Source organism: Phocoena phocoena, chromosome 17 (genome assembly GCF_963924675.1).
Source record: "Phocoena phocoena chromosome 17, mPhoPho1.1, whole genome shotgun sequence".
Classification (NCBI taxonomy): Eukaryota; Metazoa; Chordata; class Mammalia; order Artiodactyla; family Phocoenidae; genus Phocoena; species Phocoena phocoena.
This window is the reverse complement of record NC_089235.1, coordinates 80,608,104-80,626,234: the sequence shown is the minus strand read 5'-3', so window position 1 is coordinate 80,626,234 and position 18,131 is coordinate 80,608,104. Positions and strand designations below refer to the sequence as shown.

Sequence of the window (18,131 nt, the reverse complement as noted above, 5' to 3'; positions counted from 1 at the left end):
GAGAAGAGCATGTGGTCATTGCAGGCCCGGCTCCAGGCCACAGTCACTCCAGCGCCCCCAGGCCTTTCTTAGGCGTCTGTGCCTTGGCCCTGGCCGGCCCCTCAGCCTGCGGTGGGGCGAGCTCTGTGGTCCTCCTGCCGGGGCTCCCTAGATCTCCAGGTACTCGTACAGCCCCTTGGTCTTGGGCATGAGGCCCAGGTGGACCAGGACTCGGACCAGGAGGGCAGTGATCCGCATCGACAGGGTCTCCAGCCTGGGGTGGGGGAATCCAGGGGTCGCAGGTTGGTGGGGGGTGGGCCCTGGCTACCCGCCCTTCGGACCCCGCGCGCCTGCTCACCTCAGGGCCACTTCAAACTTTAACGACTCCCAGATGACCCTGATGTGGCGCAGGAGGCTGGCACCATAGGTGTTCTGGCACGGGGCGCCCGCCAGGCGGCTCCAGCCCCGGACCGCGCTGCACAGAGACCACCGACCGACAGGCCGTCAGCCCCGCCTCCTGGCTCCGCCCCCCTCCCGTGCGCACGCGTGGGGTGGGGGCGGGCACCTCTTGGCCATGAGGAAGTAGCGGTCCACTGGGGCGCCCAGGGCGGTGTTGATGGCGCGCACGGTGTTGAGGTTGCGTAGCACGAGCAGCATGGACCGCGGCAGGGCCTTGAGCACGGCCATGACCTCCTCGAAGTGCTCCCGCGCCATGTCCTGCATGTAGGCCGCCTCCTCGCGGCTCAGCAGGTGTGAGCGCCACAGCTGCCCCAGGCGCACAGGCCGCTGCATGAGCACCTCGGAGAACAGGAAGTAGTCTGGGGGGGCCTGAGCCAGGGCTGTGCCCCCCTCCTCGCCTCACACCCACCCCGGCCTCACCTTGCACCCCGAGCTCGGCCGCGTGCGCCTTCATGGCAGCCTCGTCCCTCAGAATGACGGCCCGCCACAGCTGGCACAGGGCTGACCGATCCCTGGGGGGCCCAGCAATGAGCGGGGGGGGGGGGGGGAGGCCGGCCTGCAGGGCGGGGTGTGCCCACCCAGCCCCCGCACCCCCAGCTTACTTCTCATCCAGGAACTGGTACAGCCCGTGGTCCAGCAGCACCAGCTGTCCCTTACCATCGGGGCCTTTCCGCACCAGGACTAGGGACAGGGCACGCCGTCTCACCGCCGCACCCCGACCCCAGACCCGACTCCCACCCCCTGCGGCCTCTGCCTACCATTGCCAGGGTGGGGGTCGGAGTGGACGAAGCCTGTGTAAAATATCTGCTCGGCAAAGGCCTGGATCAGTTTCTCTGCGACCTGGGGACAGGACAGGCCGCAGGCCATCATTTCTGGGCCCACAGCGCACGCACCCTCCCCCGCCCCGGGCCCGCAGCACTCACATCCCGCACTGCCAGCCCCATGGTCTTGATGGCCTCCACGTCGTTGACCTTGCAGCCCTCACAGAATTCCGCCGTCAGCACGCGCTGGGAGAGGACAGGTGTCTCGGCTCAGCAGGCCTGCACATCCCCGCCCAGGAGGGGACCCAGCCCACCTTGCTGGACACGTCCCAGTGCACGCGTGGCACCACGACATAGCGGAAGTGCTGCAGCTCCCGTGCACAGCGCTCGGCATTGCGGCCCTCGTTCTCAAAGTCCAGCTCCTGGGCCAGGGTCCCCTTCAGGTCCTGGGGGCCACAGGGGCAGCTGGAGGTCCAGGTCAGGAGGCGGCCCACCCCCGGCCCCCTCGGGCCCCCACGGTTACCTGGAGGACCCAGCTGAAGCCGAAGCTGGGGTGCATGAGCTCCACGAGCTGCAGCAGGAGCTCCAGGGTGTGGATGTCGCCGTCGAAGCGGTCCCGCAGGTCGATGTACTGCACCTGCACGGGAGGCTGCAGGGAGGACTGGCCACCGGCGCCCGGGTGCCCCCCGCGGCGCCCCGCGGGGGCCCCGCGTACCTTCACGGCCACCACGGTGCCGTCGTGCAGCCTGGCGCGGTGCACCTGGGCCAGGCTCGCCGCCGCGATGGGCTGGTAGTCAAACTCCTGGAAGAGCTCGTGGGGCGGGGCCCGGAAGTCTTCGAGGAACAGCTCGTCCACCTGGCAGGACAGCGGGGTGGGGTGGGGGGCGTGGCTCGGAGCAGCCTGCGGCTGCTTCCTGCCTCCACGGTCCCGCGAGAAGGGCTCACCTCCCGGAAGCCCCGCGTGAGAGCCCTGTCCTCCAGCACCCGCAGTGTCTTGATGTACTCGGGGGGCAGCAGGTGGTTGAAGGAGCACAGCCCCTGGCCCAGCTTCACGTAGAGGCCCCCGTTGCTGATGGCCCCAGCCACCAGGGCGTCAGCCGCCCGCTGGTGACATGCAGACATCACCTCCAAGTACCCCGGGCTGTTCTGACCACAGGTATAGAGGGAAGGGATGGGGGCGGGCGGGCACCTCCACCTGGGCACCCCCATCCCCGCAGGCCGCAGGCCAGGACCAGCCAGGCCAGGACGCAGGAACAAACCTCCTCCACCCCTCGCAGGACGACATTTGTGCACCACCAGTAGTCCAGGGAGATCTGCAGGCCGACCCTCAAAGACCTGTGGGCACAGGCTGCCCTCAGCCCCAGCGGGCACTCGCCTCAGATCCCCGCCAGCACCCCGGACCGCTGTGAGCACCTGGCGGGGCTGCTGGGCTCTCGGGACTGCGTGGCTAGCAGGTCAGTCTCAGCCGCTGGGCTGTGGACTGGGCATCCTGCATCCACACCACCCCTCAGCCCCTGAACGTGCACCCAGGGGCGCCTGGGACGGGAACGGGGGCCTCGGGCCCTAACAAGCGGGTGTGCTCTTTTCATCCTTTGATAACACTTGTTACACAAGAAAATCCATCCACGAGCTAGCACAGCTGCAATGGCTGCTCCGTCTGTGGACATGCCCTCGCTCAGGCCCCCCTGCATCACTGGTCCTGTCTCCTCTGCACTCCGACTGGAGTGGACAGGAGCCCCTGGGGCTCAAACCCCAGAGCTGGGGCCTGCTCTCCTGGCTGAGGGCACGGCCCTGGGAAGTCCCGCAGGCCCAGGCCTTCTGGTGTGGGCAGGGGTCCTCGCTCACTCCCACACCCCAGGCTACGGACAAGGCGGCCCTGGGTCTGGAGAGGGGAGGATCCAGGACCAGAATCCAGGCCTCCAGTGCCGCAGACCCCAGCCCCTCAAACCGTCACGAGCAGGGTGTGGGGCTCCTGCTTCTCGGGGCCCCGGTGCAGGCCAAGCCTCCGCCCGCCCCAGCATATCCTGTTCCAGCCCCTCCGCCACGAGGGGCCAGGATGAAAAGGTGGCAAGGAAGAGGCTGCCAGATCCTGCACAGGCTCCCTGCCCTCCCAGCAGCTGTAGAGACCGGTGTCTTAGAGCAATGAGGTCAGCCCAGACTGAGTGCCACGAACCGGGTCTGTCCCACCCACCCCAGCCTGACACAGGAAGCAAACAGGGCTGTCTGTGTGAGGCAGGGTGAGCAAGGAGACAGGATTTCTCTGAGCACCCCAAGACCCAAAGAGGAGCTGCCCTCCTTCCTGAATAATTCGTCCAAAAGCTAATGCAAGGTCTGCACAGGAGTGAGGGTAGGGGTGCAGGTGACGGCAGCGGGGTGATGGCTATACTCGGGGTGGCCTAGCTAATAGGTCAGTAAATTAGGGACAAGGGGAGCCGGGCTTCTCCCAGTTGGAGAAGGAGTTACAGACACAGAAAGGGAGAAAACCAGAATGACCCGTGTGGGAAATGGAAGAGCGGGTTTGCCGTCGATGGCTGGCCACAGAAGCAAACATATAGCCCTGGGCGTGTGTGCTCACAGCCACACACGCGCGCACACCCGCAGCCCTTGTCCATGGAGGAGTCTGGGGCAGACAGCCCAGAGTGGCGAGCACACCGGCATCCTCACCGTGGCCCCCGAGCCCCTGCTCCATCCCGAAGAACCATCGGGAGACTGGCTGCTTCCAAGGCTGAGCCTGGAGTGACTGTGCTGCCAGCTGGAGTAAAATGCTCAAAGGACGGAGGGCATTGGAAGGGTTCCGAGATGCTATCGATAAAAGCCAGACTCACCAGCTCTGCTGTACGTTTGAAACAATTTACAGTCAGATGCTGGAGATTACAAGAGAAGGGTCAGGGGCTTCCCTGGTGGCTCAGCGGTTAAGAATCCGCCTGCCAATGCAGGGGACACAGGTTTGAGCCCTGGTCTGGGAAGATCCCACATGCCGCAGAGCGACTAAGCCCGTGCGCCACAACTACTGAGCCTGCGCTCTAGAGCCCGCGAGCCACAACTACTGAGCCTGCATGCTGCAACTACTGAACCCACGTGCCTAGAGCCCATGCTCCACAACAAGAGAAGCCACCGCAATGAGAAGCCCGCACAGCGCAACGAAGAGTAGCCCCTGCTCGCCGCAACTATAGAAAAGCCCGCGCACAGCAATGAAGACCCAACACAGCCAAAAATAAACAAATTTTTTTTTTTAAAGAGAGAAGGGTGAGGGGGACTTCCCTGGTGCTGCAGCGGTTAAGACTCCGTGCTCCCAACGCGGGGGGCCCGGGTTCCATCCCTGGTCAGGGAACTAGATCCTGCACGCATGCCACAGCTAAGAGTCTGCGTGCCGCAACTAAAGATCCTGTGTGCTGCAACTAAGACCCGGTGCAGCCTAAATAAATAAATAAATATTAAAAATAAAAAAAAAGTGAGAGAAGGGTCCTAAAAGCCAGGCGGAGGGGCTCCTCCTATGAGCCAAACCCAGTCTCAGCAACTACACAGCACTGATGCTGAGTGACAGCAGCCCTCGGAGTAAAATGTCCCCGTCCAGACTGACGCAAGCATCCCTTATGGTGGAACACAAGCCCTCAGCGTGGATGGGACAGCTGAGAGGTAGGAATGAGTTCACCCGAGAAGTACTGGGGACGCTAAACTAGCGACGGAGGGGCAAGGGGCACAGGCACCCACATCAAAGGACAAGGGAAGCAAAGAGCGAAACAATGGGACAAACTGGGAGTAAACATCAGACACACCCACATCAGGGCTCGGCAAAATTTTTCTTGAAAACGTTAGACAATAAATACTTTGGGTCTTAGGGGCAGCCTCAGGAGGGTGAGGGGGGCGTGGCTGCCGCTCCAAGGAGCTCTATTTATAGAACAGGCAGCACCTCTGACCCTTGTATTTGGCACAGGGCCAGAGTCTGCTGACCCCTGTTGTACAATATTATGGCCTAGCTGCCCACAAACATGTCAAGGTCATCATGTGACGAAGGATTAACGTTACCCAGCTCCTGGGAGGTGCCTCTAAACCCATGAGATTTCCTGAGTGACGGCAGCATCGGAGCCGCATAACAGCCTTGACGGTTCAAACCAGGGAGGGGCTCTGCCAGCCAGAAAGGACAACCGCGGGATTAGAGTTCAGGGTCTTCAATCAATCAGGGCTATGAGATGAAACTCTGGACACCAAAGCTTGGGGGTGACCCACGTGTACTGTCAGAGGGGGATGAGAGGCGGGGGATGTGTCAGAGGACATGAAGTTCTGAGGCTAGGACCCTCCCAGACCTCACCTCACCCTGGGCATCTCTTCCTTTTGCTGATTCTGACTTTATCTCTCTGCTAAGATAACACCATAATATAAGTACAGTATCTCCTGAGTTGTCCTAGGAAACTATCAAAACTGAGGGAGTCTGTGGGGACCCCCCAATTTGTAGCCAGTGGTTTGAGGTGAGGGAACCCATGGGGACGCTGGAACCTGCAGCTGGTGTCAGACGCCCTGGGCAAGTGGGGGTCTGGGGGGCCATGCCCTGACCTCGAGTTTAGCCATGAGAGCTGAGGAGACAATTAGGACTCTTCCAGACTGGAGACTGACATGGGCCCAGGTGGGGTCCTGGGGCTGAAAAGGTTGTTACTGGGGCACCTGGTAACACAGGGTCTGAGGGTTAGAGGGTCACAATGTGTCAGTTTCCTGATTGTGGCTGTGGAGGAGAATGTCCTTGTTTAGGAAATAACTCAAGGTTTCAGGAGTAATGGGGCATGTTGACAACTTATTTGTCAATGTTTCAAAAAGAAAAGAGTTCTTTTTTGTTATCAGTCCAACTTCTTTGGACATTTGAAATTGTGTCCACAAAAAGCCCACAGGATTTTTAAAAGTTAAAATTAAGTAAGGGGTGGGGGCAGAAATGGACCCCGATGCCACCCTCCACCACCCCAGCCCCTGTGAGTGAGCCTGGGCGTGTGTGGTACATTCTGGTCTCCCCTCCCACAACAGGATGAGCCCCGCTGCCCTTGGGCGAGCTGGTCCTGAATTACTCACCACCCACGCTCCTTCCTTGGGCTCCTGCACGTACGTTGCCCTGTTACCCAGGACGCGCTGTGGGCCCCGAGGTCTCCAGAGGCCCCGAGGTCTCCAGAGGCCCCGTGGTCACCCTGCGCCCAGCCAGGGGTGCTCCATCAGGCCTGCCTGTCCTGGCAACTGTTAGGGCTGAGAGCTGACGAGACCGCACAGATTGTTGGGAAAATAGCTCTAGCTCAGCCTCTGAAAGCAAGCTGTGAAAATACCCTTTTCAGGAGGGAAGTGGAGAAGGCAGGGGTATACCGAGTCTGCCACGGGGTATCTAATGCTGGGAAACAGCAGCGCATACGCAGCAGCAGAAGGTGAGATGGCCCAGACCTGCTCAGTGTGATCTTCAGAACCAGGCTGCTTGGGGACAGTCCCCACCGGTCCTGTGCGGTCCCTCATGGTGGAAAGCCACAGGAGAGCCAACCCCAGGCTCTGCCCTCATCAATCTCTAGGCTGTGGAGACTGGGAAACCCTGCAGGACACAGAGGCCACTGCCTAGAACCTGCCCAGGAGGGCAACTGGGAGCTCCAGGCAAACCCATCAAACCACCACCCTGGAAGACGGCGTGGGTACAGCCGCTGCCAGCGAGCTGAAGACAGAAGGCCTTGTTTCATCCCGAAGATGGAATGAGGTAAAGCGTTTGGCCATCTGCCCACCTACGGCTGCCACTGGGGTAAATTTCAGCAAAGCTTCGGCCAAGTGCCCCAAGTCCTTGGCATGCCGAGCCTGCCCTGGGAAACCGACCCAGGCTCCCAGAGGGCAGCAGGAGCTCAGAGCTGGCAGAGCAGGACACATGCAGCGGCCTCCTCAACCAAGGTCTCATGTGAGCCCTCTCCCCAGGCAATCGTGCACCCCCAGTCCAACCATGGGTTTGGGTAAGCTGAAGTTTCACTCAGTGCCAAGAACTAGCTCTCAAGACCCTGTGGCTGTAGGAATTCCTGGATCTGACTGGAGCAGGAATGCCTGCCCAAGCTGCTCCAATGGGAAGACCGCCCCACACCCCCAGAATCCTGTCCCGGGAGATACAGGAGTATGAGAGACCCTTCTGCTTAAGGCGCCCTGGACGCCAATGACCAACAAGGCCCGTCACTAGTCCAGGACACTGGGAGTGGAGGCGAGAGGCAGTCCTCCCCTGTGAGCCCCCACCCCCGTGAGCCCCAAATTCTCCGTCTGGATATGCCAACTCTCCTTGGGAGTGGTGGGCAGCCCGAAGGGAGAGGAGGCGGAGGCCTGAGGTGGGGTCTGCGGAGGCCGTGCCCAGCGTGGATGGCGTGGGCCCCGCAGCGCTCGGCTGCCCCACCGGGCAGCACAAGAGATCCCTGGAAGGCAGCTTCAGAGTTCCCAGCAAAACCCTGCTGCCCCTCCCAGCCCCCGCACAAGGCCCCACACGCCTGAGGATGGGAGGCAGTGGGGAGAAGCCGCCACCTTGCTGGCCCCCTACCTGCTGAAGCGCCCGATGCCGTCCACCACGAGCCGCATCCGCCTCCTCTCCTGTGGCTCAGCCATGAGGTACCTCGCCCCGAGGAGCAGGGGCACCCCCAGCACCGTGGCGGAGAGTGCCTTCTTCCACAGGGGCTGCGGTCTCGAGGGCCTGGAAGACGACAGGCGCACAGCCTGGGTTACTTCCCGTCCGCCCCGGCCCCTCCGGCCTTGGCTCTCCGGGCCCAGCCCATAGCCGCTGCAGCCTCACCAGGACCTCGGCAGGCAGCACCGACTCCGGACGCCTGTGTGGTCACTGCAGTGCTCTCTGACCTCCGGGTCCGAGTCACCTCGCCTGAGCCCCACAGACCCCCAGACCCCAGGGCTCCAAGCGGGCTCCATCCTGCCCGCTGCCCACTCGGCCCTCCGACCCCTTGCTCCCGCTCTCGCTCTGGCCCGCCCTCCCCCACTCTCTGAGCCCACAGCTCTGGCCGAGGCCCAGGCCAGGACCCTGGCGGTGGGGCGGCCAGCGCACTGCACGTGGGAGCAGGTGCGTCCCGTCTTGCGGGTGGCGTAGAGAAGGCACGGCCCCCCAGCGGAGGTCGCCTCTCCTGATGAGGGGCACATGCTCTGGAGGGCGCCCGTGGCCAACTCACCACCTTGCAGGCGGTGCCCCGAGGTTTCTCCTGAAGAAGGCGGTGGGGGATGGCCAGGGCTTCAGCCTGCCCTGCAGCAGGGCCGAGTGGAAGTGGCAGAGCTGGGACTGCGAAGTGAGCAGAGGGCACAGGGTTGGTGCAGGAACATGCCCCCCCGGCCTTACACAGGCAGGGACCACCCCCACCCCCCCGCCCCCGCCCCAGGCACGTCGCTGAAGAGCACTGGTGCTTCCTGGGCCCTCGCGTGTCTGACGCGGGGAGGCAGAGACGCCGCCGGGTTAAGAGCAAGGCTCTCGGAAGGGAAGGGAAGGGAAGGCTACGTGCAACTGCACATGGGGCGTCCTCCTCGGAAGCCCCTCCACAGGCCACTGGAAACGCCCCTCGGTCCCTGCCCCTAACACTCTGCTGGGCCCCGAGAGCCCTCGTTTCCTATTTCCCGCTGCCGAGACCAGCGGCCTCCCAAGGAAGGGTCTAGAATGCTTCACCACACGATCAGAAAGGAGGCAGAGGGCCTCGGGGTGGTGCCTGTTCCGAAAGCCGAAGGGGGCACAAGGAACCTGTGTTTGCTGAGCCCCCAGCGGTCAGACCTGGAAAGCTTCTGCCTGGAGGAGGGAGGGACAGGTAGAGAAGCAAAGTGCCAGGGAGACAGGCCAACATGCTGCGCTGTCTCAGGGGCCGCGGAAGAAACATCGCGGCTCCTCTACCCTCACTGGCAGCCTTGGTCTCCCAATCTTATTTGAATAAGACCTTAAAGAGTTCCTCAACCACAGACTCCCCAGCTCCAAATTCTCAGTTTTTAGGGAAAAAAAAGATTGTGCAAAGTAAGTCATAGCCCACAACACAGACGTTAACACTGCTATCATGAATGGTAGTATTATTATTATGGGCCAAATAGGGAACTGACTTTCCAATCACTTTCTGGCCAAAGCACACAGCCCTGAAGGCGATTTCGAGGATGCAGAACAACACAAAAGTCAAAGGAAAAGGTCCATGACCTGCTGTCCCAAGAGGAGACAGGACAGGAAGTTCCACCCCATAAGGCCACACACAGCAAGGGCAGATCCTCAAGGAAGGCCCCGCAAAGGCAAAAGAGGCAGTGGCGGGTGGACTCAGGCATGCAGAGCCCCAGGCCTTCCGTGCCAGAGGGCAGCCCAGCCTGCTGTCCACCCCGCTGCCCCCCTACCTGGCCCACACGACCTGACCTGGCCTGGGGCATGGCACACACAGCGGCTGCAGGCTGGGACCCCAGCCACCTCCCACCTCACAGATGACAAGGGTTTGCGGTGCCAGCAGGCGTGGGGGGGCGCTCCACACTGGGTCTCCCCCTCAGGCAGCCCTGCCTGGCTGCCCGGCGCTGCCTGCTCTCTGCGAGGTGTCCAGACCCCTCACTGTACCCCACACACCCACCAAACACACCCTGCCCGTGAGGGGCCACGTGCGACCAAGGACCACAGGCAGAACGCTCCTGCCCGCATCCCTGCTGCCCTCCTCTGGCTCTGGCCCCGTCTCCGGCAGGCCCGCCTTCCCCCACTCTCTGAGCCCACAGCCCTGGCTGTGTCCCAAGCCAGACCCTAGTGGTGGGGCCCGCGCACCGCACGCAGGGGCAGCAACCAGGCGAGGGGGCGTCAGGGACCCTGCGGCCTGGCAGCAAGTGGGTCTTCCACCCGGACACTGGGGGGCGTTGCTGGGGAGGAGACAGGCCCGTGCGGCTTGTGACTGGAGAACATAATGTGTGGTCAGAGGTGGGGAGGGGCACCCAGACAGAAAAGGGTGGGCAGTAAAGTGAGCTGTAGCGGGGGCCGGGGCGGGGTGGGGGGGGGCGTACGCTGGAGTGGTCAGCCTGGGAGGGGGCTGGAGCTCAAGGCGGAGCTGTGGCCTGGGGGCTGGGGGGGCGGGTAGGTTCAGGGCCAGCGTGAGGAACCAGGCAAGACGGCCGAGGCCGGGACGCCCCACACACCAGCTGCCTGCTCCTCTGGCCAGCGAGCGTTCTGCCGCGATTCTGGTCTTCTCAGCGAGATCACGAGCCCACGGAATAAGAAATGACAACAGCCAGCAGCTACCAGCCCTGGGGCTCCTCGTTCGTCATCAGTGACCCTGAGAATTCCCGGGCCTGGGGTGTCTCTAAACAGCAGCCCGGCCTCTCCAGAAAGGCATTAGCATCCACGCATTGAGAACTACTGGTGCCCGGCACCGTCATTGATCAGTTTTCTCTACTTTTGTAAATATTTGCAATTTTTCCTTACAAGTTAAAAAAAAAAGTCACGAGAAAAAACGTGGGATGACTTTGCACCAAGTGCAAAGCATGAACCCTGACTAAACCTCAATCTTAAAGAAAGCACCTATGAAACATGTGAGGGACCCCAGACACCAGGGAACACAAAAATTACGATTTTTAGGCCTGACGGTTACCGTGGCTACACAATATCCTTGTTTAGGGGACGCACACTGAAGTATTTAGAGATTATGTGTCAAAATGTCTGTGACTTACTTTCAAATGATCCAACAATAACAAAATATATATTTTCATATAGAAATAGACCCACTAGGGCAAAATGTTAATAATGGGTAGATCTAGGTGGTGGCATCTGGATAATTAACTCTCTGGGACCACGCTGTCAGCTTGTCCCTATGTGTAAATGTTTTCATGATCAAAGGTGCAATGCATCTGCTATACTCTCAGAGTCCTATCAGGAAGGCGGCATGTGGAAGGCGAGGTAGCTGGTACAGGACAGGCAAACCTGGCACTGTCTGGAGACACTCCTAGTTGTCACAACTTTGGGGAGGGGTGCTCCTGGCATGTAGGGGGTAGAGGCCAGGGATACCACTCAACACCAGACACTGGAAGGCCCCACCCCAGAGACTCAAGTAGAACCTGGAGCCAGACTTCTGGGGCTGGAGCTGGAATCTGGGCTCCAGCACTTACCAGTCATGCAGCGTGGGTAAGTGCCTTCCCTCTGTGCCTCAGTTTCCCTGTCTGTAAGGTGGGGACTGCTGTACTGCTGAAGTGAGGGTGAGTGAGCTGACATCTGCAAAGCCCTCGAGCAATGTCCAGCCCAGCGGGCAGGGCAGGCGGAGGCACACGCTGAAGCTACCGGCTGCTAGGCCCTCCTCACTGCACTAAGCTGCCCGCTGGTCCCCAATGCCCTAACCCTCCTCCCAACAACCCTGCCCCCCTTGCTCTGCAGACCACCCCACCTAACAAGAAGGACGTATTTGCTGGGTTGAACTAAACTATTTATATTGTATTTACTTATTTGGTTGCACCAGGTCTTAGTTGCGGCAGGTGGGTTCCTTAGTTGCAGCTCCAGGGCTCCTTAGTTGTGGCATGCATGTGGGATCTAGTCCCCTGACCAGGGATCGAACCCAGGCCCCCTGCATTCGGAGCATGGAGTTTTATTCACTGCGCCACCAGGGAAGTCCAACTATTTATATTGAAGGATCGTCAGCTGCCCCCTGCTTTTTCAGAAGGAAAAAAGGGTTTGTTTAGCCCAGAAGAGAGACTACAGACCCTCCTCGACTTACGATGGGGTTAGGGTTAGGGCTAGACCCACTGTAAGCCGAGAATATCATAGGTCGAAAATGCATTTAATACACTGAACCTAACGAACGTCACAGCTCAGCCTGGCCTTCCTGAAACGTGCTCACAACACTCACATTAGCCTACAAGTGGGCGAAACCATCTAGCACAAAGCCTGTTTTATACTAAAATGTGGACTATCTCATGTAATTGATTGAAAGTGAATACAGAACGGCTGTCAGGGCACCGCTGTGCACCCTTGTGACCTCGGGGCTGCTGGGGAGCTGCGGCTGCCACTGCCCAGCATCAGGAGAGAGTATCCACCCTGCATCGCTGGTCCAGGAAAAGATCAAAATTCAAAATTCGAAGCATGGTTTCTACTGAATGTGTATCACTTTTGCAGCATCGTAAAGTTGAAAACTCGTAAGTCAAACCATCATGAGTCAGGGAGCAACTTATGAAAAGCTTGGGGTAGATTATACACAGATATGAGGAAATGCTCAGCTACTGAAGTGGACGGGCAGCAGAGTGGGCCTTGCTGCAAAGTCCCATGGGGACTGCACCCTGAGACAGAGAAGGAAAATGGCCAAAGCTGATTGATGATGATTACATTCAGAAGGAAAGAAAGGACAGGTCCACGAGTTATTCTAGCCAACGTGCCAACGACCTGGAGGGGCAGAGTCAAGAGGCTGCGGGCGCCAACGCTGAGATGAGGGCTGGCAGGGGCTGTCACTCCCAGAGCCCGGGCACAGCTGCTCCAAGACCACGGCTGGACCCAACATTACACCTCCTCCCCCAGAGGCCCCGCACACGTGGTCTGCGTATGTCTGACTTAGAAGCAGCAGAAGACTGCGGGCGAGGAGGGCGCCCCTGAGAGAGGGCTCACCCTCCAAGCCCTGCCGCCTGGGGAAAGACCAGAGTCCATCAGGGAGACCCTGAGGGGCACACGATGAGGACACCCCAGCGGAGAAGCGTGTGCAGCCCCAGCCGGTTTTCTGGTGACCCCAGTGGAAAGGCACAGAACTCAGCACCCTCGTGCTGACGGGGTGCCGTGGAGTCGGGCAGAGCCCACGAGGGCCGAGCGCTGCACTGCAGCAACACAGGCCCGGCCCGCAAGCCTCACCAACCTTTACCTTCTGCCTGGGGGCGAATCCCCACTGACACCTCGCCAGGCTAGAAAAAACACGGTAGAAAAAAAGTACCTCGCTCAGGGTCTGACACCTAACAGGTGTTCAACAAAAGGTGGGCATTTCTGACGGCGGGACTTTCACACATATTTCCTCACGTGGTCCACAGCAGAAATGCCTGGTGAATCTGGGGGTGGAGCCCGAGTCAAACCGCTGCCCCAGTCGTCACCCTTTCCTTCCCCAGGCGGCAGGTCCTGACAGCCATAGGGCGGAGCACACTGTCCCCCTGAGCCATTAGTAGGAAGGGTCTGGTGAGGGAAAAAGTCACCTAACTGACAAATAAGTTGACACATCACGATCATGTTAAAACCTACAGTTCTTTTACAGGAGGACACTGAAGCTGAATCTTCTAGGGCACGGGGCCCCAGCTGCGCCCGCAGCCTCCTAACCACTATCCACCACCAGCAGGGGCTCTGGTAGGGAAGCTGAGGACCAGAGTCCACAGCCTCCGAACACACGGCCGATGCCGAGGGGGCACGGCCAGAAAAGTAAGCGCCCCTGACCACAGCCCCCGTAACAGTCTTCTGTTGTTTTCTGAGAAGCCACCACTGCAGCAGGAGCTCTGGCTGCAGCTCATCATTCCCAGCACTGACTCCTCACTCACTCTCCTGGGATAAACATCCCTCTGGCAGACCTTGGAGAGCCGCGCAGAGCCTGGCCAGGCCTGCTCCCCAGGCTGCCCTTCTGCCTAGAAGGCCCTTCCCTCACCCTGATTCACCACGGTTACCATCCCCCCCATCCCTCTCCCACTGTCGTTATCACACAGGACTGTGCCTGGTAGTTCGCGGTCTTTCTCTCCACCAGCCTGAGGAGGGCCCACCAGTCAATCATCTCTGTACTTCGACTAGCCCTGTGCTTTCTAAGATAAAGCAGTAACTCCATGAATGCTCGCTGAATTAAGATAAACGGTGAGTGAGCCAGAACCCCACACGGCCCAAGCGAGGATGTCACTGAGCAACAGGGCGAAGGCCACGGTCAGGCGAGAGACTGCCCCAGCCCCGACCGCAGCCTGGCCCTGGGCCGGCCTCCAAGGATGAGGCCTCCTGCTGACGACGCCAGAGTGCCCACAGGGCCCCCAGTGTGCCTGGCTCATTCCAGCCGGGGTGCCCAGCGACTCCCCAAATGTCCCCATCACAGAGGAGACATCCCTGAAGCCCAACGAGGTCACGTAGCTATAAATGTGGGGCAGAGCCTGCAGCCAGACCTTCCAAGAACCAGTCCGGCACGGTTTCCACCACATTACACGTAACCCAAACCATACCCAGAGCTCAGGCACCACAGCGTGGCAGGAAACATGTGTAGAGAGGGCTGTGGGTCCCCAGGCACACTCCCGCACACCGTGCCTTCTCACCAGGGTGACCACGCACGCGGCTATCCTGGGGCGGTCCTGGCTTATAGGGGTTGTCCCAGCACCCCTCTCACTCCAAAAGCCTCCCAGCTGGGACAAGATGAGATGGGCCTCCTCTACCCCAGCCTCTAGCGCTTTCTTAAGAGTGCCTGAACAGTCGGTCAGCAGAAACAGAGTGCCCATCTGGAACTCAGCTAACAATCTACAAAGTAGCAGAAAGAGCTCGAGTAGTAACACTCGGATAGATGCTACAACCCTCACAAACTTTGTGTGTGCTTCAACACAGCACTCCCGTCTTAGGCACAAGCTGAGCTGTCTGTTTTTCTAACACACTACTGATTAGACACAGCAGATTAGGAGGAAGGTGAAAGGTCACTGCAGGATAAACCAGCCCCCAGCCAACTGCTGAGTCTCATGAGGCCTGAAACAGAAACTACAAAGAGGTGACAAGAACCTGAGCGGTTTAACGGTGAGGTCAACAGCCCTGCGCCCACACCAGGAGAGGAAGCCAAAGCACAGAAACGTTCTCACGGTTAGGAAGAGAGAGACTGGGAATCTGGGCCCAGAAGAGGTGGCGGAGATGACCACGAATGCCCTGTCCTTTTCTTTTCCAAGGGTCTGTGACCTTCTCAACACCAGTCAGGACTTACAAGGCTACTGGGCCCTGCTCCACTTACTGGTCATGGGCATCTCCTCATCAGGGGCTAAAGCCGCCTGGAGGATTGAGTGAACTGACTGTGTGAAGCAGCTTTATAAACTATAAAAAGATAAAAAAACTATAAAAGACCAACTCAGCGTCTCTCTGCCTGACTCTCAGACTTACTCTCAGACTGCTTCACCATCTCAGCCCATGAAACACCCCCATGTAACAGAGCTGTTCACTGCCAGCCACAAAAGGTCATGGGCGTTTATTTGTATTAATACCTAAACCCACAAGGCTAGGCTTATTAGGAAAAGACAAGGTCTACAGAAAATTCCAAGTTGAAACGGTGATGAGCCCCCCTCAGTCTCTTCAGCTCTAGACCAACCACAGGAAAAAAGGGCTAGATTCCCGGGGAGGGAGTGGCTAAGATCTGGGTCAATGACTATGACACCCGGTTTGAAAGGTGCTAATCCAAACTGCAGAGACGCGATAAAACGGGGAGGCCCGACCAGGAGAAAAACTGGAAAGTCAGCTGCCACGTTCAGGATCAAAAGAAGCTTGAGCCAGGAGGGCAGCCCCGGGCCAGGCAGAAGCCTAGGAAGGCCTGAGAGGGGCTTTCGGAGACAGGGTGGGAGGAGGGGTGGCTCTGCGCCCCTCCCAGCCCCCAAAGTCCTCTGTCTCCCCAGAAGCAGGGGGGCAGCTGTCAGCCCAGGATGACCCAGGGCGTGGGGGTTGGTGACCAGGCGAAAAGGGTGCCCAAGGGAGCAGGTAGAAGGAAAGACGGGGGATCCGGTCTGGGATTCTGGCAGAGTCTGCAGCAGCGACGGGTCTAAGGGAGACACGGGGCGGGAGGAGGGGTCAGGCGCTGGGCAGTCGCCTCGGGACAGTGTCTCCCTGGGGAGGGGAGCCCGTGAGGGGACTAGAGGGTCATCCCTCGCGGGCTTGGAGGCGCTTTGGAGAGGCCGCCTCTGAGACAAGGCTCCACCAGGGAGAACGTGCTTCTGAGGAGAAGGGGGGCTGTGGGGTGCGTCGGGAAGGCAGCCTCTCCAGTGGCTCCCGGCATCTCCCCACAGGGCCTGGGGGCTGAAGCGGGGGCCCGAAGGACAGGACGCCTGAGGGCTGTGACGGGCTCCTCCTAGAGCCCTGAGGGTCCCTGTCGGGCGAGAGGACCTCTGGGGGCAGGGTCTCGGGGCCCTGCGGGTCCCGGCCGGGCCGCGGGAGGGGCGCGGGCGCGCGGGGGGCTCACAGGTCTCCACATCTTCGGGGCCGCAGCTCCGCTCCCGCTGGCCGCACACTCGCGTCGCCGGCCCAGCAGTCCCTGCGGGCGGGGCGCAGTGCGCACGCGCGCACCGCCCCAGTGGGCGGGAACTGGAGGCCATGCCCCGAGCGGGCCCGCGGCCGCGGCTGAGCAGCACCCCCTGGCGGCCCCCGGCGACCTGGCTTTACGGCAAGGACCGGCCCCCGTGAAGGCTGAGGACCGCGGCGAGTCCCTCCGGCCGGCACGCCATCGGTTCCTGCCGCTGGTGTCTTTTCCCACCCCCGATAGAAGTGAGGCTCGGGGAGGTCAGCTCACCTGTTGCCCAGGAGCTCACAGAACGGGCGGAAGCTGAGAGAGAGAAGGGACCCCACTAGGAGGTCAGCGCCGAGGGCTGGAGCTGGACCTGGGGAGGGGGAGGGGCGGCCAGTCCGGCCCAGCATTTCCGTGCCACGGATTAGGGTGAATCTCTCTAACTGCTCAAGCCTCATTTTCCTCGCTGCAAAATGAGGTCATAAGTCACAAGCTAATAGAGCTCCCTATCCATGCAATGCCTGCTGTTCACCTGGATCTACGCCACTGATGCGAGCACCTGCTGTGTGCGGGTGGGCGGCCGGGGAGGTGGACACTCAGTAACCACGCCGTGAACAGGGCGCACAGGGGAGGCAAGGCCCGCGGAGAAAGCTTCTGCCTCCGTCACTGGCCTGCCAGCCTCTCCCGCCCCTCCTCTCCTGCCGCCCTCTGGGAGGGCAGGGCCCGTCCTCTCTGCTCAATGGCCATCCCAGCTGATGCCAAACCTTCTCTCCCCTCCCCTCGTCTGCTTCCCTGTCACCCTGACAGGTAGCACCCACTCGCTCAGGTTCTCTCCTCTGGCCGTCGCGGCCCCCTTTCCGACGTTCCACCAGCCCCTGGTCCCACTCCGCATAACTTCTTCAAGGGCAGATCCACCAGCCAGCCATGTGCTAACCTCTGCGAAGCTCACGCCTTCAGGGTCGGGGACAGGGGTTTGTCCCGAGTGCTCCTGTGGCCTGGCCATTCTGCAGTGGATGCCCTGGGCCTCGTGTCCCCTACCCCACACGTACTAGGACCCCACCTTCACATTGATGCCTCAGGAAGCTTTCTCCTTGAAGTCTGGTCCCACCTGGCGGTTCTCCTGTCAGTCCCTTCTCCTCCCACGTGGCCCCTCCCTCTCCCACGTGGCCCCTCCCCTCCCACACGACCCCTCCCCCCTCACATGGCTCCTCCTCCCAATGGTGCCTGCTCGTTTGGGTATCCCTGGGCCCAGGCAGGCCTGTGCCTCCTTCCTTCCCTTCTGCTGCGATGTACCTCAATGTCCTGAATCACCTCGTTCCCATTGTCCCCAGTGTAACAAATGCTGGGCTCCATACCCTGGCTGAATACAGATGGCTGTATTCAGGCGCTGATTTTTTGCCTGCCTTGCCAGGAGGACAAGAATGTGACCTCTCATCTCCACTGCTGTGTCCTAGTGTCCAGGCCAGGGCCTGACAGAGTGGATCTGGAGCCCCTCCCAGGGCCAGGCTTTCCGGAAAGTTTCCAGTTGTACACATTGGACCTCCCCACCTAACCCCATAACATTTAATGAACCAGTTCCAGGAGATAGGGTAGGTGTAGCTGACACAGGAATGCCTCCAGGACATCTGAGAAGGGACAAAAGCAAGGTGCAAGGTAGCAGGATGCGCTGACCGGGTACTCAGGTACAGATGGCACTGGAAGCCTGGGCCATCAACTGCCCTGGGCTGGGAATGGGGGTGGGAGGAGGGTTTATAGCTGTTTCCCAGCCCCCAGATGAACAAAGGAATGAACT

The 18,131-nt window shown here is 60.3% G+C and overlaps 1 protein-coding gene across 1 annotated transcript; it reads right to left on the bottom strand.

Moving 5' to 3' along the window:
• Positions 1-82: 82 nt before the first annotated feature.
• Positions 83-16,309, bottom strand: ADCK5 (aarF domain containing kinase 5). The gene is made up of 15 exons (XM_065895297.1): positions 16,298-16,309; positions 8,360-8,463; positions 7,723-7,872; positions 2,459-2,534; positions 2,145-2,345; positions 1,915-2,055; positions 1,723-1,836; positions 1,514-1,645; positions 1,362-1,445; positions 1,197-1,278; positions 1,041-1,119; positions 859-950; positions 545-797; positions 338-454; positions 83-253 (listed from the first exon to the last, which is right to left on the bottom strand). The coding sequence occupies exons 1-15, from the start codon at positions 16,307-16,309 to the stop codon at positions 148-150; spliced, it is 1,743 nt and encodes a 580-aa protein (XP_065751369.1). The 3' UTR covers positions 83-147.
• Positions 16,310-18,131: the final 1,822 nt, after the last annotated feature.

Coding starts and splice junctions, on each gene's coding strand:
- ADCK5 (XM_065895297.1), bottom strand. Junction 7,873..8,359: donor CTCGGGGCACCGCCTGCAAG/GTGGTGAGTTGG, acceptor GTCGTCTTCCAG/GCCCTCGAGACCGCAGCCCC. Junction 2,346..2,458: donor TCCTGCGAGGGGTGGAGGAG/GTTTGTTCCTGC, acceptor ACCTGTGGTCAG/AACAGCCCGGGGTACTTGGA.